Source organism: Ursus arctos, unplaced genomic scaffold, assembly GCF_023065955.2.
Source record: "Ursus arctos isolate Adak ecotype North America unplaced genomic scaffold, UrsArc2.0 scaffold_26, whole genome shotgun sequence".
In the NCBI taxonomy this organism is placed as follows: Eukaryota; Metazoa; Chordata; class Mammalia; order Carnivora; family Ursidae; genus Ursus; species Ursus arctos.
In genome coordinates this window covers 7,766,601-7,792,003 of record NW_026622941.1, presented here as the reverse complement: position 1 = coordinate 7,792,003, position 25,403 = coordinate 7,766,601, and the positions used below count along the sequence as shown (strand labels likewise).

The window sequence follows — 25,403 nt, the reverse complement described above, 5'->3', positions numbered from 1 at the left end:
GAGAGGCTTTGGGTGCATCCTCACCAGAATTTTCAGCTGCAATGTCTTGCCACAGAGTTTAACCCAGAGAAGACATTGTTGCCTGACTGACAAATTGATCAAAACCACAAGGAAAGCAGATGAGAGCATGTTCGATTTCTTTTTTTTTCCTTTTTACAAAGTTGTAATATTGTACTATACAAAAAAATATTGTGTTATACAAATGTATTAAAAGAAAATTAATTTTCAGAAGACACTGAAACAACTTATACCTCAAAATTTTATGCTTAAAGATCTTAAACAGCCAATTCTGTATGTGGACTTCCGAAGGAGGTTCAGGTTTATTTCATAAGTTTCAAAAGCAAACTATGGTACCTTGTGTTGATGATGTTCGTGCCGATCCACAAGAAATCTCAATTGGAAGAGAGGAGAAAATCTGAATTCCCTGTTTTCATAACAATTCAACACGAGCTGCTAGCTGCCTGAATCTCCATGACACGACAGCCTTTTATCAACCTTCTCTGGGGCTCAGGTCTTGGTGTGGAATAAGACAAGTCAGCCAGAACTGGGTTATAACCATGATTTATTACAAGTAGATAGTAGACACTGAGTATGATAAAGCAAAGGGAACTTCAAACAGGGAAAGGGGAAACAAAAAATCAAGCGGATGCCCAACAATAAATTTCAGAGTCAGAACTGTAACACCAGACATCATCAGGAAAGGGAACTCCCTACGGAATATTGTAAGATAGAAGCACCTTTCTCATGTTGTTATTCATAGTTGGAATTCAGGGGAGAGGACCCCACGATTCAGACCACACCAAATGACCAATACGATGTAATGATCAAACACTACTTCCGGCTAGGTATCCCAATAATCAAGTTCTATTTAAATCATATTCCCAAGTCTTCTCTCAATCACGGTGAAATAACGGGAATATTGAGAAGAACAGAAAGCAAAAGATTGGTCATAGCCCTTAGAGAGACCGGTGGTGTATGTATGGATTAGTCCATTCTGGGGGTACTATTTTCCTGTATTGTCTTCATTATCCAGTCAACGTAGTTCTGCACTCGTGTGTAGATTCCATACGTTCCACACTGGGGGCCCCAGGACACCAGACCAGCTACATAGTATTTGAGGGTCTCTTCATTGGGAACCCGTAGAGCAAAGGCCCCACCACTGTCCCCTTCACAGCTATCAACACCCTTCTCTCCTCCAGCACAGATCATGTTATTAGTGAAAACATAGGAATTTATATCCACATTGACATTTTTCCCTTTCACCTCCCGGCATTTTTCTAAGGGAGCAACAGGTAACATTGCCCCTCGGAGCAGGATCACATGATCTCTTACCATGGTTCGGCCCCAGCCTGAGATCAGTCCCAGGTCTCCCACTGAGGGGTTGTATTCTGAGGAGGTGCTTGGCAGGCAGATGGGGGAGACAGTGGGTCCCATTTTCACTGGCTCTTTAAGCTGCACAAGAGCAATGTCATTGTCGAAATTCTTCCGTGTTTCTGGGGCATCCAGGAATTCCCAACCCGGATGAATAATCACACGCTCAGCAGTGAGCATCTGGGCTTTTGCCCGTTGTGAGGCGACCACTGAGGTGGACCCAACGTACATTACTGGGTCACGGTTTCCCTCCACGACGTGGGCAGCTGTCAGCACCCAGTACTCATCGATGAGAGCCCCACCAGCCCATGGGTCCAAAAAGAAGACTTGCCAGGGGAAATTTTGAATCTCTGCAACGATTCCTCCAAATATCCTCTGTGTTCCTCTAAAGGGCTTGCTGGGAACACCACAGACTAGGGAGGAAAAAGAACAAGGTGGAGAGAGAGCAAGAAATAAATTGCCGGCCTCCTGCAAATCCTCCAATGACTCAAAAACTTGCCAGGCTTCAGAATTCTCTAGCACAGGGCGCCTGGGTGGCACAGCGGTTGAGCGTCTGCCTTCGGCTCAGGGCGTGATCCCGGCGTTATGGGATCGAGCCCCACATCAGGCTCCTCCGCTATGAGCCTGCTTCTTCCTCTCCCACTCCCCCTGCTTGTGTTCCCTCTCTCACTGGCTGTCTCTATCTCTGTCAAATAAATAAATAAAATCTTTAAAAAAAAAAAAAAGAATTCTCTAGCACAATAGAGCTAACCCTGTATTTGGTCAACCACCTCAGTACCAGATTCATCCTGAAGGTAATCACCAAACATCTTGCTTTTCCAAAGCCACAGGCAGGCTTGTGGGAGAGACTGGTTAAACTGAAGAGGTGTGTGACTTCCTGAGTCCAAATGAGCTAGGGCCTCACACCATGAACAGCCCCTCTAGAGGTGCTCTTCATCCTAGGTTCAGCCCATGGGGACAGGGCCCAACTGAAAACAGTGTTGGGAAACTCTTTCCTCAAACAGATGGTGGAGGAGGCAAGCATTCCACCTTCTTCTGATACCCAGATGGAGTGTTTATCACCTTCTTTACTGAAGTCCTAATTGCAGCTGAGTCCCTCCTAGCAATCCAAAGGAAGTAGGACAAAGAGAGCGTTCTCTTTTTTCGTCTTTCATCTCATTCCCCACAGATTCCAAGTTTGATCACTTTGCTATTACCAAATACAACTAAAACTGAATTATATTCCAGATGAAGTCAGCTTACCTAAATCTCTCAGTAGTCAGCCTGAATAGACTCTGAGGTAAGCATAAAAGGATTTGGACTCAGACAGACCTCGGTTCAAGGTCTACTTCTCCCTCTTACTAACTCTATGACCTTGTACTCAGTTCATTCATCTGTGAAATGGGACTAATCATATCTCAAAGGGTTGTTGCAAGAACTTGAATGAGATAATAAATGCAGTTAACTGGCTGAGCCCCTAGCTCTCAATAACACTGTTGTTACTACCAGGATTATTAGTATTATTATTATTATTATTATTATTATTATTATTACTATCATTATGGCTTTGCCTGAAAGCCTTCTTCTATCCAATTCTGATCTGTCTGAAACTCCTCATTTCTTTCATTGCTCTATATCTTGTTGCCAGACAGACTTTTACATAATAAGAGGGCTGGTCAACTGGTCTTGTTTCTGTGTGTGGACTCCTCACTCTCAATTTTCAGGTCCTGTTTTTAGCAATTCTACATCCCCTTACTACTACAGCTACGTTACCAAACCTAACTGGCCCCGAATCTGATACCAACTGTCACTGGCTGATTTTCTATTTCCTGTCAGTTGGCCTGACTCAGTGCGTTGGAGGAATTCCCCCAAGGTCCTGGCAGGCCCACAACCCAGTGTTGACTCCACCTTACCAAGCTAGACTCTGCTAGGCCAGACTGTTAAGTCCTTTCCCAAAAGGACTGCACCTATTTTCAGAGAGTGGCCCCACACACCAGCACCTGCATCTATGGTCTCTCCCCAAGACTGAGCCCTGATTACCTGGAACACATTTTGGCAGCTCCGTGCCCAGCAATTTGTTCACCCAGCTCCCATTGCCTGCGCAGTGATACTCTCCTGGAACGGCATAAGAGACACAGGACACACTCACCACCACATCTCCTCTTTTCCATTCCCCCTTTCATGCAGAGCCTCAGCTCCTCTAGGATTTGAGGAGGGGATCAAATCAAATCAACTAGAAAAGAATCTTGAGAACACCTTCTACACAATCCCTCTAGCCTCTGTCCTGCCAAGGGAGGGGAAGGAACAGTCTCCGAAGCAGAAGAGGGTTACAGAAAAAATTAGAAAAATGCTTCAGGTGGGAAAATACATTAAATTAAAAGTGGGGTGCCTGGGTGGTGAAATCAGTTAAGCGTCTGACTCTTGGTTTCGGTTCAGATCATGATCTCAGGGTCGTGAGATCGAGCCCCGCAACAGGCTCTGTGCTCAGCTTCACATTCTCTCTCCCTCTCCCTCTGGCCCTCCCATTCATGCTCTCTCTGTCTAAAATAAATAAATAAATCTTTAAAAAGTAAAAACAAATTAAAATCAGTGAAATGGTACATATTGTGCCTTATGCAATCCTTCATCTAGTACGACCAAGACCTCTCCATTGAGAAAGCCAGTCACATAGTATAGTGACTTGACACCGGAAGCATTACTCCTGTAGGTTCTACATTAAATAATTGGTCAAAAACTGGGTAACCACATGAAAATGGATATTGTAGGAAGAATTCCTGCCATAGTTGTGAAGCTGAGCTCGGTGATCTCTATAATTCCCTATGCATGATCCTATATCCCCATAGGAACATCTTATCTTTAGACTAAGCCAAGAGGATAAACAAAGTCCATCTCATCACCTTCATTTCTCTCCAAACTCTCTTCAAACCCAGAAAGACTGTTCTATTCCCTCTCCAGCACTCTTATTCTTTCTCCTCTTTTCTCTAGTCAAAGAAACCTACCGCTTTCTTCATCTTCCATGTAGTAATATGGCTCCTCACAAGTGTAATGAATGACAGAACCAAATAAAGTATGTTCTGGATCTTCGACTTTACCATTCGGAATGGGTTCAGGAGAGCCACAGTCCACAGCTACAAGAAGAAGACAGGTGAATGATGATCAGGATAGCCACTCCCTTCTAGGAAGAGTCACTGAACCAGTTCCATCCTCCCAGCCGTGTCCCTCACTCCTTCCCACCCCTCACATCCATAAGCGCATCTGAGATGAATCTCCCCAGACCACTGACCAATTCAGATAGCCCCTTCAAAGCTACAAGGAGGAACCTGCTTTTCAGTGGTTGGTGGAGGCCTCTGCAGAAGCAAGCAATGGACATCTATGGTGCTACTAACTCTACCAATCCCACAGCCTCTTTCTTTGAAAGAAACCTGCTGATCTGGCCAGTCTGGGACCAGATCTGGGCTGGCACTTCATGGATGGATTCCCTTCAAAAAAAAAAAAATCCATGGGGTGCCTGGGTGGCTCAGTCGGTTAAGCATCTGCCTTTAGCCCAGGTCATGAGCCCAGGGTTCTGGGATCAAGCCCTGCATCAGGCTCCCTGCTCAACAGGGAGCCTGCATCTCCCTCTCCTTTCCCCATGCTTGTGCTCTCTCTCTCTCTCTCTGTCAAATAAATAAATAAAATCTTTAAAAAAAATCCAACCCACTCTCTCACAAGTCTAAGAGGAAAACATGAATTTGAATCTTGATGAACTGATCTTTTAAATTCCATCAAAGGGGGGGAAAGAGTCCCATTAAAAAAAATACATACGTTGACATTTCAGTTTGGAATTACTCCACTTTCCATTACTTTGACAAGTAGAATAGAAAGATGTCGAGCCAACACTTCCCTGGAGAATAATACACATCACCATTAAATTATAAGGAGAGATATGGGAAATCAAAATCAAAAATGTAATCGATCTCTGGCCTTGGATCAAGGAGGAGTCCTGACCACAAGAAGCTTGGGGACATCTTAGTAGAATGACCCAAAGCACCCAGGAGTTGAGGCTAAAAGACAACATAGCCCCAGCATATCAGATCCCCTTCCCCAGGAAGACTAAAGGCAGAAGGAGAGTGTCAATCTGGCCAAGAAGCTCCATGACTCACAAGGAAGGACTGACAATCCTGAGGTGTTCTGTTTATGGAAAAGGTGTTAGACCTTGCTCAAACAAGGACATTCAGTGAACCATTAGACAATTCCACTATGCTCATCCTGATGTAGAGATTGGGGAGAAGACCCTAATGGTACTTTACCTGTACAACTTCAAACCCTTCCACACAGGTTATCTTTACCACATCTTTGAACACATATTTTGCTTTCTCGGGCTCCCAAACAGAATTGGCAGTGACTTCTTTGGGACAAGGGATTGCTTGGAAAGGACAGGAAAAAAAAATTACCAAAGAGCTGGAGAATCTCTATTCTATATATATCATCCTCACACTTTCTGAAATCATTCAGTAGTCCTTAATCCTGATGCCTACCATTCCAATGGAGATGTCTAAAATAATATGGCACTCCAGGAAGAGTCATTGAGCCAGCTCCATTCTCCCAGCCATGTTAGTACATACTAACCAACCACCCCAAATTGTCTGCACCTGCAGGCCCAGTTGAAGGATTCCTAGAGGTTCAGGCATTTTACAACTACTGACAGGTTTAGATCTTGCTGAAGAAGTGAAGTCTCTCAGGATACCTAGCCATATAACAATCTACCTGTTGGCATTTTACATTGTACGAGAAGCAACTTCTAGGATACTCACGATCTCCACGGTAACGAAGTTTCCAGCCCTTTTTTTGCCCTGTTTGGTCAGTTTGGAAGATGACATTAACAGTGTTACTCTTGGTTTCAATATTCAGTGGCGCAGCAAGTCCATTACCACAGTAAGGACCAAATTGCTTGTCTCTTGCAACGAACTGAAAAGAAACGAAATGATGGAATCAGAAGAGAGAAAAAACTAAGAGAAAGAGGTAAAATGGAGGGGATAAAAGTAAAGGAGGTAATAAAAGAAACATAAAATAAGAAGGAGGGGAGGAAAAGAGAGGACAGAAAGAAAGATAATTTGTCTTTGAGGAGAAATCTCTCTGTGTGGGTTGAGAGGAAAACTAATCATTCATCACGCACAACTAAACTGTCAGGGCAGTGGCCCTTTGAATCAGCTGGTTCCACATCAAAATCTTCTCTCCGCATAGTCACTACCACTTGGTATCCCTCCTCCAACAGGATCTGATATTCACACCTTGAGTTCTCTGGGTATGGATTGGGATAATTGGGACTTGCAATTTCCCCAAGCAGTGTAGTGAATACATCCCCACTGCAATTGACTAAGGGAGAAAAAGAAGAAAAGAAAAAAAAAAGTATCAAATATAGGGTCAAGCAAAGGAGATCCTGCCCCATTCTGTGACTCTTCTCATGAACTGACCATTCCTGACTGGAGCCCACATGCCACAATTACACATCGCATACAAATCAACAGAGATACCCAGTGCCTATTGGGTTTCCATCACATGGCTTATGATGGAGCCCTCGTGGTAATGAACAGTCCCAGGTAGACTCTTCACAGGCATCTATCTCTCCTCTCCTTTAACTTGACCCTGCAGCTTGTCTTCCTCCACTCTTGTGGCTCCTCTGCAGCTTATGGGTAACTAAAGAGATGTGCCAAAGCAAGGCTGAAGCTAGTCAAAATTGGAAGGGTCAACAAAGCTCTAATTGAAGCCTTAAGCCATTCCAAATCCCAGGGAACATGCACTCCACTTGATGCCAAGCTCACCTCCGCAATTCTTCATATCATCATGGAGGAAGTGTTCTGGGGGGCAGGAGCAGAAGTAACCACCAATGAAGTTGTTGCAGAAGTGGCTACAAGGGGCATCTGCAAAGTCTGTGCACTCATTTATATCTAGAAAAAGTAGAGAAAGATTGAGGTCAAGAACAAAGACCTAGAAGGAAGAACGAGTTTAAACCCAAAACTGCAAGGGTAAGAAAAAGTAGGAAAGGCCTGTTGCTAACGTGAATAAATGCATCACATTTCAGGATGGTATTATTCTATATTACTCTCCTAAAATATGATTCTGGAGTTGTGCCCTGCCATTGCATGGCTCTAAGGGAGCTCTCAATGCCAGAGACTCTTGGCCTTCCTCACAAACAGAGCATTTCAGGATTTGGGCATTTCTGTCAAATCTAAACAATAGTTTGGCTTTATGAGATGTTCTAACTTCACTTTAACCTGGAGTTAGGTGTGGAAGCACACAGAATTTGAAGGTTTGTTTGCCATTGGATGGTTTTGAATATCATGCATTTTTAGTGTGATTCTTGGCAAATTACTTATCTTCCCTAGCCCTCACTTTCCTTATCTTTAAGTATCTTTAAGTAAGGAGATCATTATACCTACCTGGAAGAGCTGAGGTGAAGATTAAGTTAATAGAGGTAAAATTCCTAATACAGTGTCCTGTTTATAGTGGTTCTCAATAAATTACTATTTCTTACCTATTTTTACCATTATCATCATCACCACTGAGATACAACCTTGTGTTTGAATTTCACAAAGGCAATTCATGGATAGACCCAAGTCCAGTCAACACTTCGTAAGAGTTTTAATTATAAACGGAATCCTCATTCACAGAATCACTCAGTGTTTATTCTGCTTCTAATCTTTTGGCTGGATCACTAAGGCACATAGAGAAGGGTGAGCCTTACCTACAGCAACATAGTATGCAGCAAACCCAGTGAAACGCTCTTCATTGGAGAAGTCTGACTTAAAGATCACCTGGAGTTTATTGTATGGGACTTGGAACTCTTCCACAATTTGGGAGTTGGGATTCTTGCTGGTCCTCTGTCCACAGAGTTTCCCTTCTTCAAAGTCTCCTGACATTATCTAAGAGAAGAGTCGAAAGGAAGCTAAGAAAGGGTAATATTTTGGCATGGAGGTCAGAGAAGGGGACAGAAAAAATAGAACATTCCACCACCACCCCAACCCTATCCTGTATGTGCTTATTCTAATATACCTGCACCGAGTCATATGCACAGTTCTCTGACAGCTCTATGTCCAGATGGGTGAAGTAGAGATGGATCCCGTACCCTTCAGGAACTTCTATATCCCAAGATTTCTCTATCTCATTGGGGTATGCCTGAGGATAGTTAGGGGACAGGATCTCTCCATACATAGTAGGCTCAGCATAAACAGATGCCAAAAGGGAAAACAGGACAATGCACCTGAAAAAAATAAAAAAAAAGACATATGGAGACGGGGGTGACCCAGCTACTGGCAGACTAGTATAGTGCCCTAGCATTTGTCATGAGTAAAAGGGAGGGGAAAGAGAGGGAAACAGGTAGAAGGGAGGAGAGCAACAGCACATGGAGGAGAATCTTAGGCTGGAATAAAGCAAAAAGGCTTAGGTCAAACCAAAACCTGGGCTTCAGATCTGAGCTGTTTTCTTGAGAAGATAAAGGGAATAGAGTCCACGTACATCTCTGCAGACTCATGATCACTTACCACATCTCTGGAAATTTGTTCATCCCTGGTGAACAGCACACCTCAAGGTCCTGGCTCGCAGCACCTCTGGACTTTGGAGCAAAGGGGTGGCAGGGCTGGCTGTATTTGTCAAACAAACACAAGCACCTGCTTTGGTGGTGGGGGTCACCTGGCGTTCAGTGTCACCTCCATAACAGTAACACGCAGGTTAAACAAAGCCATACACTGGTCACCACAGGATGCCTGTCCTCTCACACCGTCCCTGGTTCTACTTCAATTCATTTTCTAGACTAAAACTAGATCTTACCCTTCTCCCATTGCGCCTCTGGATTGTCGCCTAGTTTTTCTCCCAGAAAATGAGCGCTTTCTCCCAGTTTTCTTCCTCTTCCCTCACCCCCCACCCGTATGACCCCTGCCCCCTCTCTATCAGTCTCTCTCCTGCCCTCACAAAACAATATCCCGATTTCCACTCAGGTTTTCAGGAGTCTTTCCCCATCACGACTATCCATCTAGGACATTTCTCCCCCTCTTTTGGCAAAGATCCCCTTTATCACTTCACACCAGCTCTCTTTACTAAGTTTATTATTGTGCATATTTCTGTTGGTGCTCCCAATGACCACCAATGGAGGGATGAGCTTCTTTTACTAGGGGAAGGCGGTGACCTTGGGAGAAGTGGTCTGAGACAGGGTTGGGTGGGGAATGAGACAAAGGGCAGCTGAATGACAAGAAACACAAAAGGAAAGGAAAGGTATCCCTTCAATTTCCTATGTGAATTTTCCAGGGTTTGGGGTTTTTTCCTTTACTAAAAAGATGAGCTATCTTTCCACAGTTCCTCAAAAAGTCTTGCCAAAAATGTGTCTAACCCTGCAAACAATGGTAAGTAGTGAGGTAAAGAGGTTGCCTGTATTCTGCCTTCTTTTATTTTGCTCCTTCCAGCCCTCCATCTTTGCCCTAAACCTTCCCATGTGAAGTTCTCTGCCTTTCTCTCTTCCTCCATCAAAGCTCTGCTCTTCAATTTTTAAGTTTTTTTACCTTCAGAAGCGGATGGGAACAAGTGGGTCAGTCCCTTCTCTGGTGCCAGTGGGCATGCTGGGTCACCCTGCCAGCTCCCCGGGAGAGCAGCACCGGGCCTGGACGCTCCCTCTGCAAGAACCTCCGCTGGCCTCCCTGTCCTGGTTCTGTTTCATATGATTCTCTATCCCAGTGTGCATGTCTGAAATTCCCTGATCTAAACAAAGAGGGGGCTGGGAGACCATGACAAGGGAAGGGGTAACTCAGCCTTGATCTTGGAGCTCCCTCTGCTTTTGAAACAAGAACTGCATACTTCTGTCGTGCCTGAAGTCCTTCCATCCAGGGCTCCAGGGGGAGAAAGGAGTGGGGAATTCCACCGATTGCCTAATGTTCTTTTCCAGCCAAAGGGTGTGTTAGAGTTTTCAGGGAAGTCAGGTGATTTGTGGGAAAAGGAGAAGATTAATACTGTGGGGGGGGGGGAGCCAAACCCAGAAAGTCCAACCCTCCAACTGTGTATGAATCATGACTTAAGGGAGAGTACTTATCAAAAATGCAGATCCTTTCTGTTCTTAAAGTAAATTTAATGGTTGGATAATGACTTAGACCTAGACCCAAGCTGGTGTGGGATGATGCTCTTCCTCTTCCTAAAATCCCCTCCACATCTCCAAACATCTAAATTCTATCCACCAATCAAGCCCCAGTTCAGATACAATCCAGAGTCCCTTACCCATAACCATTGGGTCTAAATGGGTTTCAAAATTCAGAATTTTACATATTTTAAAAAGACAGTGCAGTAAATGGACCCAATATTAGGTAACACCTCCCCCTCTCCCTCCCCTCGAGGGGCTGGAATAATGCTTCATTATCAAACATTAATATTTCTGCAGCTACACATATTGATCTTCACAGTAAGTAGAATAATTAAAATTATAACTTGGTTATAATTATATATTATATTTATGTATCCCTTATAGTTATAAATTACTTCACATCAGGTTAGGTTTTGCTGACAAATGAGTTTTGGTGCCAAACTTGGGGAAAAAAAAAAAAGCCTTTTGGAATTCAGAGTTGCAGATAAGGGCCCAAGGGATGGTGGGCTGTACGATTCCCCACAGTCTTCCCTGATCTCTTGCATCACCTTTATGTCCCTTATTACTTTACTTCCTACCCCTATCTAATGACTGCATTCCAATGAAGCTACACCTTATCAACTGAAGATGCTCCCTTAGTTTACATATCACTAGGAATAAAGGGCTGCCAATTAAACTATAATATACCATTAATTATAAAATGCTTCCTGATTTCGGGAGCATTAAAATGTGGGGGAAGGGTGCCTGGGTGGCTCACTGGGTTAGGGATCAGCCTTCAGCTCCTGATCCAGCCCCCTTCTCTAATCCTCCCCCTGCCTGCTCTCTCGCTCTCAGATAAATAAATAGAATCTTTAAAACAAAATGGGGAAACCACATGCCTTGGAATTAATTGCTGGTTGACTCACTCAGCACTGAGCCTGGAGTCAGAGGACTGGCTCATTACCTAACTTTGTAGCTTCTTCAAGTATAAAATGGAGGTAACATCAGTTCTGTGCTGTCAGAAGGATCTAATGAAATAACGAGAGTGAAAGAGCTTTGCAAACTATGGGGCTGAATAATGCACACATTAAAAGGAAGAGAATTATGGGTCTATAAGGTCTCTGAAGGCAGGTTCAGGGTCTGATTCATCTCTGCGTTCTCCACCATGTCTAGCAGTGCCATTCGTACAGTAGATGTACATATGACTGATGTTCCTTTGGCTGCCCAGCTTTTGAATGTCCTTACCATATTTGGGGAGTTCCTGGTCATATGAGTCTTGGAAATAGAGTCCACCTCCCAGGGGAGAAGATGGAAGCGCAGGAAGTGTATTGCTCCCCACTCCAGCAGCTCTGGACCGGGCCCATGCAGTCCACTTCACTCATCAGAGGCATCTGCCTAGGCTTTGAATCCAGAGGTTGTCATACCAAGAAGCAGGGACTACGGAGCCTCTAAGGACAATGATGGCTGCAGTAAGATGAAGGGGTGCCTGGGTGGCTCAGTTGGTTGGGCAGCCACCTCTTGATTTCAGCCCAGGTCATGATCTCAGGGTCCTGGGATTGAGCCCCTCAAAGGGCTCTGTGCTCAGCGGGGAGTGCGCCTCAGGATTCTCTCTCCCCCTGCCCCTCCCCCCACTGACACGCATGTACTCTCTCTCTCTCAAATAAATAAATAAATCAAAGATGAGGGAGGAAGCAGTGCTCACAGGCTGCTTCCAGTGTCCAGCCCCAGTGGATGAGCATCACAAACTGAAGTGTCTAGGGCCTGGCAAAGACAGCGGCCTCAGAGGCAGCCATATTCTTTTTTCTTTCTTTTTTTTTTTTTTTTTTTTGTCAGAGAAAGCAAGCACAAGCAGGGTGAGTGGCAGGCAGAGGGAGAGGAAGAAGCAGGCTCCCCACTGAGCAAGGAGCGGTATGCAGGGCTTGATCTAAAGACCATGAGATCACGACCTGAGCTGAAGGCAGATGCTTAACCAACTGAGCCACCCAGGTGCCCCAAGGCAGCCATATTCTGACCATTTTGCTGCTGTGAAGCTTCCACACTTGGTACTCCCGTGCTCCCGGCATTTCTGTGAGCAATCAATCCAGGATCCCTTTAATAAATTTCACTTCTGCTCAGATCTACCAGAGTTGGCTTCCACTGCCTGCAACTAGGAATAACTGCTGATACAACATGCTCAGTGAGTACCTGAGAAATGACTGACTGAATGAGCCAATGAGTTCAGACCATTTACTAGCTGCTTTTGGGAGTGTGACCTTGGAAAAGTTACTTGATCCGTCTGAGCACCAGCTTCATCATGTGTAAAATGGGGATGATATCATCTCCCTCAGGGACACCTGGGTGGCTTAGTCAGTTAAGCGTCTGCCTTGGGCTCAGGTCATGATCCCAGGGTCCTGGGATCGAGCCCCACATCAGGCACCATGTTTAGGGGGGAGCCTGCTTCTCCCTCTGCCTGCCGCTCCCCCTACTTGTGCTCTCTCTCTCTGACAAGTAAATAAATATTTTATATATATATATATATATAAATCTCACTTCTCTCAGAAACAGCAATCATTGTCAGTGAGTAAGGGAAGAGTTAAGGTCTAGGCAGGGAGAGATAGGAGGCCATGATTCCCCTGACCAGGCTCACAGAAATCCCAAATATGGAGAAATGCTGAGGCATACAAAACCAGAAATAAGGGAACAAAGCAGACCACCTGGACCTGGGTATTAAGGAGGGTGGTGTGGTTTTTTTTGGCAGCTACACTGTAATCATGGAAAATGACCAGACCTCAGAGAAGTGAGCCATTAAGGATGCTATCAGCAGTCCTTGCTCAAACAAAGATGGCACGAGAATTTCAAGGCCACAATCTTCCCCGTCAGTTCTCAATAAAAGACTCCAGTGACAGCCCACAGTGGTAACCCATTCAGGACCCCTTTCACTCTAGGGAGCTTTTCTCTTTCCTTTCTGCTCTCACTTTCACTTAACAAACTTTCACTTTACTTCGCCCTTTTGTGTCCATGAAATTCATTGTTTGACTCCATGAGACAAGAACCCTGCAATCCTGTAACATCAGGACCTACAGTAGCCATGAATAGACGAGATAGCTAATATCTAGCACATAGATATATATCAGCATATATCTGGTGCTTAGTAAGCCCTTCATCAATAAACAGCAACAGCGTCATCTCCAAACACCAGCAGCAATAGCAGCATCGGTCTCCTCAAGAGCTTCCCAGCATGCATCGGTACACAGCACAAAAAAAGAGCATCTTACTCAATTGTCCAAGCTTGCTTCTCCTTTGCCTTCTGAATTCAACACTCACGGGAAAAGTTAGTGGCTCTCCTACCCTCACGTGTGTTTTGACTTCACCATCTCCAATTTTGCCATCCAACTACAATATTTTATTGTTCTCTCTAAATCTCAAGAAGACAACACATGTAATGGCATCTCTAGGCCCTGCCACCTTCCCCAGTTCACCAAGAACTCAAGCCAAGACCTCTCACAGTGACAGCCTTGAAACTGCTACATAATCTGCTCAGTATCATGGGGAGTCATAAAAATGATGTTGCTTATTGTTACCCTCAGGGTCATCCGAACCCCAGCTGATGTGATAATGCTAATACACAAACCAGAAATTAGAACCTTACGTTTAGTATTAAATGTAACTAACACATGTGTGTATAAACATGAAAAGGACTTTTTTTTTTTAGATTTTTTTTATTTATTTATTTATTTATTTTAGAGAGATTGAGCAGGGGAAGGAGCAGAGGGAGAGGGTCAAGCAGACTCTGCACTGATCATGGATCCCAGTGCTGGGCTCGATCCCACAACCCTGAGATGATGACCTGAGCCAAAATCAAGAGTTGGATGCTTCACCAACTGAACCACCCAGGCACCCTAGATTTTCTTTTCTTTTTTTTTTTTTTTCAAGTAGGCTACACACCCGGCCGGTATGGAGCCCAGTGCAGGGCTTGAACCCTGGGATCAAGACCTGAGATGAGATCAGAGTAGAACGCTTAACCAACTGAGCCACCCAGGTGCCCTAAGGACATTTTAGAAAATAATCACGAGTGTTACTTAGAATCATAAGTATCATATTCACAATTGTCAGTTACCATCCTTCTTTCTGTTCCAAGTTCTAGAGTAATTGAGAAAGCAAACAAAAGCAACAAATGGAGCTCAAAATATTATCTTTAATAGCAGTAAAGCCAAGATAGAGTAAGTAGCCTAGTGTAAAAGCTAAATGGTGGCTAATTAAACCCCAGAATTAGAATAACCCTTCTAGACACAGACAATATTAGACCAGGGAAGGCTTTCTCAAGCAGAGAATATACACTCCCTGTGGGCAGCTCACTCCCAAGAGGAAGAAGGGCCAAGGTAAGGGCAGCGCACCCATTTGTTCTTCCCATCTTTACCAGTTAGATAGTCACTCTTCCTCCCCAGCGCTAAGTGAGAGATGGAATGGAGAGGCCACAAGAGTCATATGAGGCTCTCTCCATCAGGAAGCATCTATCAGAGGTGGTACAAACATCCCCCCCACCCTGACATTCCCACGGCTTTTTCTCTTTAACCTGTTAGATTTAACAATTAAGCATATCATCAACTAAGGATGTGGCAGTCCACCTGGGAGAAAAGATCAGGAATCTGATTAGGGCTCCATTCACCCGAGGTCAACCACTGCTCCTCTTTTGAGCTCTCCAGCACCACTGGCCCCAGAAACCCCCAAAATGATTCTGAGCAATACATTAACGTTAAATATATTCTGCACCCAAGATTGGAAATTCACCTCTTCCATTCCCATCCCAGATTACATTCAGCCTTGTTAACCACGATAGCTATCTGAGCTCAGCAATGAGATTAAATGAGGGTGTTAAATCCTAACAATAGACACTGGGCCCTACAGCCAGCCCGGCCGTGGCCCCCACGCCTCGGTGTAGGCCTTCTCTGCTAGCGTCCTGGCGGGCGGGGAGCGGGGGAGCCTGGCGTCCCTGCGGGACAAGGTGCTGTCATGGAGAATGTGGCCTCGCTCTGAGGCCCAAAGGTCTGGGACTCGGCCCAGATGAACGAGCTAGCTGCGGCAGGGCCTCGGGCTCTAGGGACTGGTCGTTGCTCGGCTTCCCGAGCAACCAGTTCCTGCATCAGGAGAACGCCAGAAACCAAGAGATCCTGAATCCCCTCAAGTACGTCGGACCCGGCAGCTGGTTCGAGCCCACCTTGACGCTTTTTGACAAGTGCGAGGTGAACGGCGCGCAGGCGCACCCCTCTTCGCCTTCCTGCGGGGGGCTTTGCCTGCTCCCGGTGACACCGCCACTGCGGTCAGGACCGACCTCAGGTTCATCACCTGGTCTCCCGTGTGCCGCAACAACGTCGCCTGGAATTTAGAGAAGTTCCAGGTGGCCCAGTTGGTGTGCCTGTGCGGAAGTACAGCTGCTGATTCTAACCAACAGAAGGCGAGCCTGACATCCAAGGGATCAGGGGCTGTCCCAGGAGCCCAGCTGTGCCTTCGGGCGCCCTTCCTATCCCTAGTGCTAGGCGGTCACAGCATTGCCCTCTGGGGATTTCAACCACGACCGAGTGAAATCTGCATGAGTTAGTTCCTGCAAGATTTCGGAGACCGTGCTAGCTCCGAGGCCAACCTTTCCTGAGCCCCGTTTTGAAAAGTCCAAAGAGTTCATGAAACACAAGAATATCACACCAGCCCCACAACCACAAAATTTCTAAAACCAGCCATCCCCAGACCCCAAAGCAGACATCCCAGGAAAAATTAAAATTTTATTTCCAAAGCCCAGTACTTAATGTTGCCAAAGACTGAATAAGAAATTCAGTAGTATTAAGGGATGGAGAAAATGTTCGTTTTTGACCTCACCTTAAGGCCCCTAGGTTTATGCCAACCGTTTGGAATGCATAGCTCGTGAACTTAAGCACAAGTAAAAGAAATCATTTAGAAAAAGGTAAATTTGAGCATTGTGTACTTAACATCTGGGGGTCCCTCTGTATGGAACATTTCATTTCCAGTTCAGCCCTTGGTGCCAAGCTTCTGGCGCCCAGTGCCGCCTTGACAGGTGAGCTCTGCCTACAATCCAGACTCCACAATGTAGAGGACAGATGGTTTCCAATCAGCGGCTTTTGCCGCTTGTATAGAATCTCTAAGATCTGAAGGCTTTCTCTTGGTCCCTGCATTTGTTTCAGCTGGAGAAAGGACCCTCAGTAGATTCTTGAAACTGCGGTTCCTCCTGAAGTTTCAAACCCTGTGCACTTAGCTTAAGGACCAATACCTCTGCCAGACAGACCCTCTGATGCCAGTTTTTCTTCCCCTTTTTAATTTCACTAACAGATTACAGTGACCACAAATTAGGGCCCAGGCAATGCCAGCAAGCCTACCCACAATACGTATTATCACCTTGAAACCCACCCAGCAATTTTTTGAGACTTTGCCACTCTCCAGCCTGTGAACAAGCCGCTTGAATTCCAGATCAGTGTTAACAATTTCCTCCTTGGCCCTGAATGTAGAATGGCATTGGCCAAATTAGCACTGCCTCCCTTAGCCAGCCACTCCAATAGGAAAGCTACAATCGCCCCAGGGCTCTGTTGCCTGTGTAGAACTCCGCTTCCTTACAGGAGGATTCCTATAAGGAAACGCCAGGAGTCATGAAAAGAATCCCACCACTACAGCATTATTGTAAAAAATCTAATATAAACAGTGCTTGCCAAAATACCAATTCGTTTATTGTTCAGTAAAACCAAATAGTGAAAAATCCCGACATAGAAAAATCCTAAGAAGGGGCATGTGGGTGGCTCAGTCGGTTAAGCGGCTGCCTTGGGCTCAGGTCATGATCCTGGGGTCCTGGGATCGAGTCCTACATCAGGCTCCCAGCTCAGCGCAGAGTCTGCTTCTCCCTCTCCCTCTGCCCCTCCTCCCTGCTCATGCTTTCTCTCTCTCAAATAAATAAATTAAAACTTATTCAAAAAAGAAAAATCCTAAGAAAAAAAGTGTAGCTATATCAGAACAAATAAAGTGTTAACTGAGGGAGAGGGTTAAAAGAAAGTAAATGTGGACAAGAAGCAGTAACTAGTCTGATTATGTCCCGCCAAATTCACAGGTTGGAATCCTAATGCCCAATGTGCTGGTGTTAGAAGGTGGGGTCTTTGGAAGGTGATCAGGTCATGAGGGTCAAGAATGGGTTTAGTGGGGGCGCCTGGGGGGCTCAGTCTGTTAAGTGTCTGCCTTCAGCTCAGGTCATGATCCCAGGCTCCTGGGATCGGGTCCCACATTGGGCTCCTTACTCAGCTGGGAGCCTGCTTCTCCCTCTGCCTGCCGCTTCCCCTGCTTGTGCTCTCTCTCTCTCTCTCTCTCTCTCACTCTCTGTATCTGACAAATAAATAAATAAAACCTTTAAAAAAAAAAAAAAAAGAATGGGCTTAGTACTCTTTTAAAAGAGACCCCAGGGGGCAAAAAAGGAGAGAGAGACCCCAGATAGTTCCCTAGGCCTATGTGAGAACAACGAAAATTCTGTGACTCCAAAGAGGGTCCCCGCCCAGCCATGCTGGCTTATAAAGTACAAAGTGCTGTATTAGTTCTGTCAAGATAAACTGACCAGAAAGAACTCTAATATGAGCAGAAAAGAGAGAGTTTTTTTCGAGCCCATATTAGGACAGCTGCCCGGGAAACACAATCTTCACAGGGAAGAAAGAGTTCCAGGGAATGAACAGTTTTTATGGAGTTATATTCTTCTTTACATAAAGAGCCATAAATCAATATGTCAGAGGTACCGTCTCTCAAAAAAGTTCTAGATTAATACGTAGGCAGGAATCACGAGTTTTAACATCACAGAACAGAGGGGGTAGGAGCATTGATCGACATCTTAAGGGCTGGAGGACTTCCTTCAGGCTGCTCCTTTGTAAAGCCGATGCTTGGCAGGCCTTAGGTCAGGCTTTTGGTTTAAACAAAGTTTGTGTCGTCATGTTGACTCCGGAAGAAATCTAAAATGGCGTCCCTCGTATCAGGGCTTTTAGAGAGTCTTTTTCTCGTTGCTTCCCCGCGCCCGCCCCACCCCCCGCCTTTGATCAGTAATCTTCTGGCAGAAAGCACTGATGATCATTAATTTGTCCCTTGATGTCAGGGTGATTCCTTATCTGCCATGGGTCCATTCTGTCCCTTGATGCTAGGCCTGATTTAGGGGGCCTAGGAGTCTATGTGGGAATAGGGATGGGGGTCAACAGTATGGCTTTTAATAAGGAATATTACCGCTAAATTTTCTCTTCAATGTGATCAAACCGTCGTGCAAACATTGTACCTGTGCTTTGTGGTGAGTTTTTCCCTTTGCCTTTTTTTGTAACATTCATAACATAAATACAGAAATAGCAATAAAAATCCAATTAATAGCATTGGAAGCAACCAATACAGAATAGGTACAGAATTAGAAAGACAAGAGATGAATCAAAAAAATCCATTACAGGTATTTGGATAATCTTGAATTAATTTGAGTATCTTCTTTATCTATGGTTATTTGTGCTTTGTGGTATGTTTGAGCTGATTGGTTTAAAATAGTAATTAAATTTTCTGGTTATCTGTAATGATTTCTCTGGCCAGTTTGTCTCCATACATATTACATCTTGTGGTGGTTGTAATTCTCTCTCCCAAAACATTTGGTCATCAGTATCAATATTAGTATAATTTTTGTTAGCATCAGGCAACGCTATTTAGTTGCAAAGCCAGTATTACACCGTATAGCAGTGACGTTATGATGAAAAGTACTCTCATTACAAAATAAATCAAGGAGTACTACAGAAGTGTTTTGCAAATCTTCCCAGCAAAGTCTTCTTTTCCCATACACCACGTTAGTGTGTATAGGTATAGCCCTTATAGGCCAAGTTGGAGTGAATTCAGGGTTCCCTTGTTGTTCAGGGCATAACTGTGTACTTTGCCTGAATTCACCGATATCAGTAGTATTGGAATCCAGTAAGAATCATTGGCTATTAAGGTCCATCTTCATCCAGTGGGAAGAATTCTGGTGGTATTTACAACAGTTCCTGTTCCTACTAATTAAACAACATCGTAAGTCTGGTCGGCCATAAGCTTGAGTACTAAGGCAGTAATTGAACATTTATATAAGTTACAAGAGACTTTAATGATTTTCCACAGATTAGGAGAGCTATATAATTTGCATAAACATACATTTTCAGTTTCTGCAGTTAAGAAGGCCATTGGCCCATAGATATCTCTGCTTCCATTTGCATTAGCATGGCTAGGAACCCTTCAGTCAAAGTACATGCTTTTCCCTATTGTTGGGTACGAGCATTTTTGGTCATAGTATGCTGTTTGATTTAGCCATTTAATTAATGCTAGATTAGCAACCCAAGCAGATTTCCATCCTTTACCTTCTTTCTGAGATAAAATCTTTCTAATTTTCCTTTTCGGGCAAGAGTGTTTTTTCTTTGGCATATCTTTATTAAAGGCAAATTCAGCTTGACCGAGGATACCCAGACCTGATCCTATGGCACCCAGAGCTCACTTTCTTCACAGGGGCCGATGTTGAGTTATCCACCAGATGTGTTGTTGCCATTGTAAACTAACAGCTTTAGTACAATTGGGATGAACATTTTGAACCCAAAAGTGTTGGGTTCCCAGACTAGTGTTAAATGAGTAATAGGAGCTCCTAAATGTAATTTAGTCTAAGTATGCCGTAAGGCTTCTCCTAATCTTCTGGGTCATATGGTGAAGTTTGAAGTTAGATTTAGAAGGTGGATGAATCCACCTAGTCACTCCTAAAACAGCATCTTTGATAGATACGCTTTTTTATTTTTCTATTTTTTATTTTTATTTTTTTGGTCTTAGGCCATTCCATCCACAAAAACATGGTTTGTGAATACCTTGGGTATTTTGGCATGTTGGACAAGCTGCCCTAAGTTTCTCCCATTGTACCCAGGAGACTTTCTTAATAAATCATCATCTAAGTTTATAGAGACACAATGGTCAGTCTGTTAAGTGTCATAAACAATGCAGGTTAAATTTGAGTTAGGTAGTACTTTTTGAAAGGCTTTTCCTAACAGAAGTCCTTTATAATATATATATCCTAAAAAAACAAGCATCAGAAGCTAAAGGAATATTAGAGTCTGTCCAAGGAATCACGAACATTTTTTGTAAGTTATCATCATAGTAAAGTACAGGGTTGTATTTGAAGTTATATTAGTTAAATCCACAGGTAACTATGATATTTTATCAGGATGTAATAAAGAGGGAAGTGAATGAAAACAAATAGGTTTATTATATTCAGTGCTACAAATCAAAAAAGAAAGAAGAGTAGAAATATAGGCCTGGTCCCAAGTCTTGGGAAAAGTAGTCTACCCTGATGTCATCTACTTTCATCCTGGTCTGGCAACCATTGCTTAGTTAGTTGGAGCCAAGTGTAAGAGACAGAGTTGAAGTTCACTCTGGTGAAGGGGATTTATGAGAAATGTGGGTTATGAGTTTACACCTTTTAACATAACAACACAAGGATTAGTTAGTAATACTTGATAAGGTCCCTTCCAGCAAGGTTACAAAGACTTTTATTTGATGTCTTTTCCAATAAACAAAATCCCCTGGTTGCAATCCATGGTCTTTGAAATCTTCATCTCCCCAGAGCTCACTATAAAAGAAACTGTTAACCAAATTTTCATTTTGTTTAAGAGCTATAATGAGACCTTGAGAGTAATGTCAATAATTTTAATAAAGTTGGTTCATACATTCCTTCATCTAACCTCATGGGTTGTCCAGTTGTGATTTCAAAAGGGGATAATTAACACTTTAGAAAAGTAGTAGATCCCAGACCTAGAAGTACTAGTGGGAGAGATTTTGGCTATGGAAGTTTAAATGCTTTTGAAAATTTTACCAATTAATTCTTAATGGTACCATTTTTTTCTTCCCACCAGTCCAGAGGATTGCAGATGGTAAGCACAACAAAAATGTTGCATTATCAGCTAAGTATTACAAATGGTTTTAATTATGTGTCCAGTAAAATGGGAACCTTGATCACGATGTAGTTCAGGGGGAAATTCCCCAAACAGGAATTATTCTTTCTAATAATAATTCACCTACTGTTAATGCCATAGCTCTCTTTTGCAAGGAAAAGATTCAAACCAATGTGAAAACATGCCAATCATAACCAAAACATATTAATATCCTTGAGATGGTGGCATCTGGACAAAATCCAACTGCCATACTTCAAATAGTCCTTTGGGAAGAGAGAAATGGCCTTGTGATCCACGTAATAGCTTTTCAGGATTATATGTTGGGCAAATAGTACAACAAGCATACCCTTGATAGACTACTGTAGGAGAAAGTTTCCATATATATTGTTTACCCCATAAAATCATTTTTTCAGGTCTCCAATGAGTCAACTCATGAGTATGTGAAAGTAAAGGTATTTGTGCTCCAAAGGGAACAACAGGTTTTTTGTTAGACCCAACCCATATCTGAGTGATGAGGTTGAATTTTCCCCCTTTAAGTCTGTAAAAGAAGATCTTTTTTTTAAAGATTTTATTTATTTATTTGACAGAGAGAGACAGCCAGAGAGAGAGGGAACACAAGCAGGGGGAGTGGGAGAGGAAGAAGCAGACTCCTAGCAGAGCAGGGAGCCCAATGCAGGGCTCGATCCCAGGAGCATGGGATCACACCCTGAGCTGAAGGCAGACACTTAACAACTGAGCCACCCAGGCGCCCTAAAAGAAAACCTTTTAATAGAATTAGTATCAAGGATCAATGAACATTCTTGATGCTGGACAAAATTTTTGTCTAGAGCTGCTTATTTGTCAGTTACATCAATCAAATTATTTCCTCTTGCTTCTATGGTATCAAATTTAGAATGTCCAGGCATCTTAATAATGGCAAGTTGTTTTGATTGTTGTATCACATCTAACAGCTCTGCAACCTGCTTTCCGTTTTTATAGGTTGTCCTGAGGAATTAAAAATCCTCCTTGTTTCCATAACATTCCAAAGTCATGTGCTACTCCAAAGGCATAATGACTATCAGTATAGATATTTGCTATTTGATTTTTAGCCAATTGACAAGCTCAAGTTAGTGCAATTAATCCAGAGTATGAAGATGTTATTTTGGATAATAAGAACTTTCTATTATATCTGTTACAGAAGTAATTGCATATCCAGCTCAATAATGTTCATCTTTAAGATATGATCATCTGTAGGGGCACCTGGGTGGCTCAGTTGGTTAAGTATCTGCCTTCAGCTCAGGTCATGATCCCAGGGTCCTAGGATCCAGTCCCTCATCGGGCTCCCTGCTCACAGGGAGTCTGCTTCTCCTTCTCCTTCTGCCCCTACCCCCAACCCCAATTTGTGCTTTCTCTCTTGTTCACTCTCTCTCTCTCAAATAAATAAATAAAATCTTTTTAAAAAAAAAAGATGTGATCATCTGTAAACCAAATTAAGTCAGCATTACCAATGCGAGTCTTACACGAGTCATTTCTAAGGGTAAGAAGATAATTGGTTAATGAAGTACAATCATGATCAAGGTCTTCCATGTAGATCTGGAAGTAAAGTTGCAGGGTTAAGGTTATTTCATCAAGCTAGAGTACTATTAGGTGTGGAGAGTAACATTACTTTTTAAGGGGCTATCTGACTTACAGAATAATGTTGAATAAGATGAGAATATAGAAGAGATTCACCCGAATGTGGAACATAAACAGTTAAAGGGAGCCCATTATTATTTTCTCAGTGGCCTTGCATAAGAGTATGATTGCCAAAATTGCTCTCATACAAGGTGGGAGTCCTTTAGCCACTGAACCTAGTTGTTAGCTATAATATCCTATAGGTCGAAGATGATCACTACATTTCTGTGTTAACACACTTAGAGCATTTCCTTTGTTGTCATGTACAAAAATGAAAAAGGCAGGACATAATTGGGGTGTCTTTGGGCAGCAGCTTGAGTTAATATGAATTTTAATATATCTACAGGACTACTGAAGAAGGAGCTACACAAATCTATCACATGAAAAGTAATGAATTTGTTTGGAATCGAGGAGAACAAAGTATATGGATTTGCAACCACTGAATGCCAAGGCACCACAATACAACTTATACCTCTCAGATGTTGAACAAATCTCCAACTTTTTCCATTTGGTTTTTTATTGGGAAAGAGATGTGTTACAAGGGCTAGAACAAGGAATTATAATATGCTGGCTAATGAACATAATTTTTTAAAAAAGGAATTATAAGCCCACCTTTTAAGGTCTGCTTGGATAATTGTCCTGTTTTGTTTAATGCTTCTGATTTGAGTGAATATTATCAAATATTAGGTAATGGCTTAGTGTTATTGACAGTCACCTTAATAGGAGTTGCTGATTTAATTTTTCCAATATCAGAAGGAAAAGATGACCATAATTTGGGGGAGAATTTGTAATAACAAATGGTTATCTTCCTGTTGGTTTGTTTGTTCTATTTGTTTCGGTCATCATTCAGTTTTCAGACACCAGATGGTGGTCTGTCATCTACGTCTTCTAAGCCTAAAAACATTTCACCTTTTTGAGAAAAGATGATATAACCATCATATGTTTCTAAAAGGTCTTGTCCCATAAGATGAATTAGGACACAATTGGCCAGGAAAAAGACATGATTTCCTGTAATATTTCCTAACTATAAAGTTACTGGTTCTGATTTAAATACTCGAATTGGCAGTTTTGAAATCCCTGTCACTTGAATTGAATTTTTACTCTGAGAACAGATGAAGAAAGGTAGGGTTGAGATATCCCATTTAAATTTGCAACAGTCTCACTTGAAATGTCCAGGGTTTTTGTTTTTTTTACAATAATAGCAGAGACAGTCATTTTGCTTTTGATTGGGTCTTTGGAAAGGCAGTTTAGTGGAACCATTAAGCTGTTGTAATTGTAAATTCACAACTTTAGCTGTTTTTTTCTTTTCTTTCTTTTGTAAAGCCTTAGAAAGTTGATCCTCAAGGGAAACAATTGCATTAACAGGTAATGTTGCCCATACTAAGTCATATTGCTTTACTAATAAAGCCAATTCTTCATCTAGACCTTCTAGAAAGACTGAATTTAAGATAGGATTGCTTTAATGATTCCGAAGACTCTCAGGATTCATTCCAGAGTATTGTTTAAATGTTTTTTTGAATCTTTCAAAGTAGTCAAAAATAGCTTCTCCAGGCTTTTGTTTACATTGCTGAATTTTTGTCCAATTTACTTTTTGTGGGAAAATCTCAGGGACTGCCTGATACACACTATGGGCAGTTCTACAATTTTCAAGATCAATCGCTTCATGTCTACGGAAATCTCCCATCGGTGTTTTCCATTCTGCCTAATTTATCCATCCCTTTGCTTTATTCTCAGATAGGAGCATATGCGCAAGCTGGTATAAGTCAGAATATCCAGGTTCATAAGCCCTAACTGTTAAATTGAATTCTCCATGGGGCGCCTGGGTGGCACAGCGGTTAAGCGTCTGCCTTTGGCTCAGGGCGTGATCCTGGCGTTACAGTATCGAGCCCCACATCAGGCTCTTCTGCTATGAGCCTGCTGCTTCCTCTCCCATTCCTCCTGCTTGTGTTCCCTCTCTCGCTGGCTGTCTCTATGTCTGTCGAATAAAAAAAAAATCTTAAATTGAATTCTTCAGCAAAGCTATGGCATCTTATAAAGGGTCTAGGAAATCTTCATTTTTTTTTAAGAGATTGTATTGATTGGGCATGTGGGTGGCTCAGTTGGTTAAGTGTCTGCCTTCAGCTTGCGTCATGATCCCAGGGTCCTGAAATCAAGCCCCATGTCAGGCTCCCTCAGCCAGGAGCCTGCTTCTTCCTCTCCTCCCTCCTTGTGTTCTCTCTCGTTATCTCTGTCACTATTTGTCTCTCCCTCAAATAAACAAATAAAATCTTAAAAAAAAAAAACCCACGGTGTTGTTAAAAAAAAAAGATTGTATTTATTTGAGAGAGAGAGTGCATGAGCAGGGGGGAGGGGCAGAGGGAGAGGGAGAAGCAGATTCATCCCTCCCCCAT

General features: G+C 43.1%; 1 protein-coding gene and 1 pseudogene across 3 annotated transcripts; one reads left to right on the top strand and one right to left on the bottom strand.

Annotated features, from left to right (window-relative positions):
- Positions 1-545: 545 nt before the first annotated feature.
- C1S (complement C1s) lies at positions 546-10,196 on the bottom strand. Of its 3 annotated transcripts, none has more exons than XM_026502545.4 (12): positions 9,882-10,196; positions 8,871-8,969; positions 8,383-8,590; positions 8,075-8,252; positions 7,152-7,277; positions 6,506-6,705; positions 6,144-6,297; positions 5,640-5,755; positions 5,155-5,233; positions 4,350-4,478; positions 3,391-3,465; positions 546-1,784 (listed from the first exon to the last, which is right to left on the bottom strand). In XM_026502545.4, exons 2-12 carry the CDS (start codon positions 8,891-8,893, stop codon positions 985-987), a joined length of 2,088 nt encoding a protein of 695 aa, XP_026358330.2. In that variant the 5' UTR covers positions 8,894-8,969; positions 9,882-10,196; the 3' UTR covers positions 546-984. The 3 variants fall into 3 exon arrangements, with proteins under 3 accessions (XP_026358330.2, XP_026358331.2, XP_044241197.2); XM_026502546.4 differs by having other exon boundaries at positions 8,871-9,035; positions 9,882-10,078; XM_044385262.3 differs by lacking the exon at positions 9,882-10,196 and having other exon boundaries at positions 8,787-8,879.
- A 1,693-nt stretch (positions 10,197-11,889) lies between these two features.
- On the top strand, positions 11,890-15,936 carry LOC113258094 (glutathione peroxidase 1-like; annotated as a pseudogene).
- Positions 15,937-25,403: the final 9,467 nt, after the last annotated feature.

Excerpts from the sequence above, each read along its gene's own strand:
- C1S (XM_044385262.3), bottom strand. The coding sequence starts at position 8,860 with ATGAGTCTGCAGAGATGTACGTGGACTCTATTCCCTTTATCTTCTCAA. Across the intron at positions 6,298-6,505 it reads ACTGCCCTGACAGTTTAGTT|TTCGTTGCAAGAGACAAGCA; the intron begins GTGCGTGATGAA and ends GTTTCTTTTCAG. Across the intron at positions 5,756-6,143 it reads ACTTCGTTACCGTGGAGATC|CAATCCCTTGTCCCAAAGAA; the intron begins GTGAGTATCCTA and ends GTCCTTTCCAAG.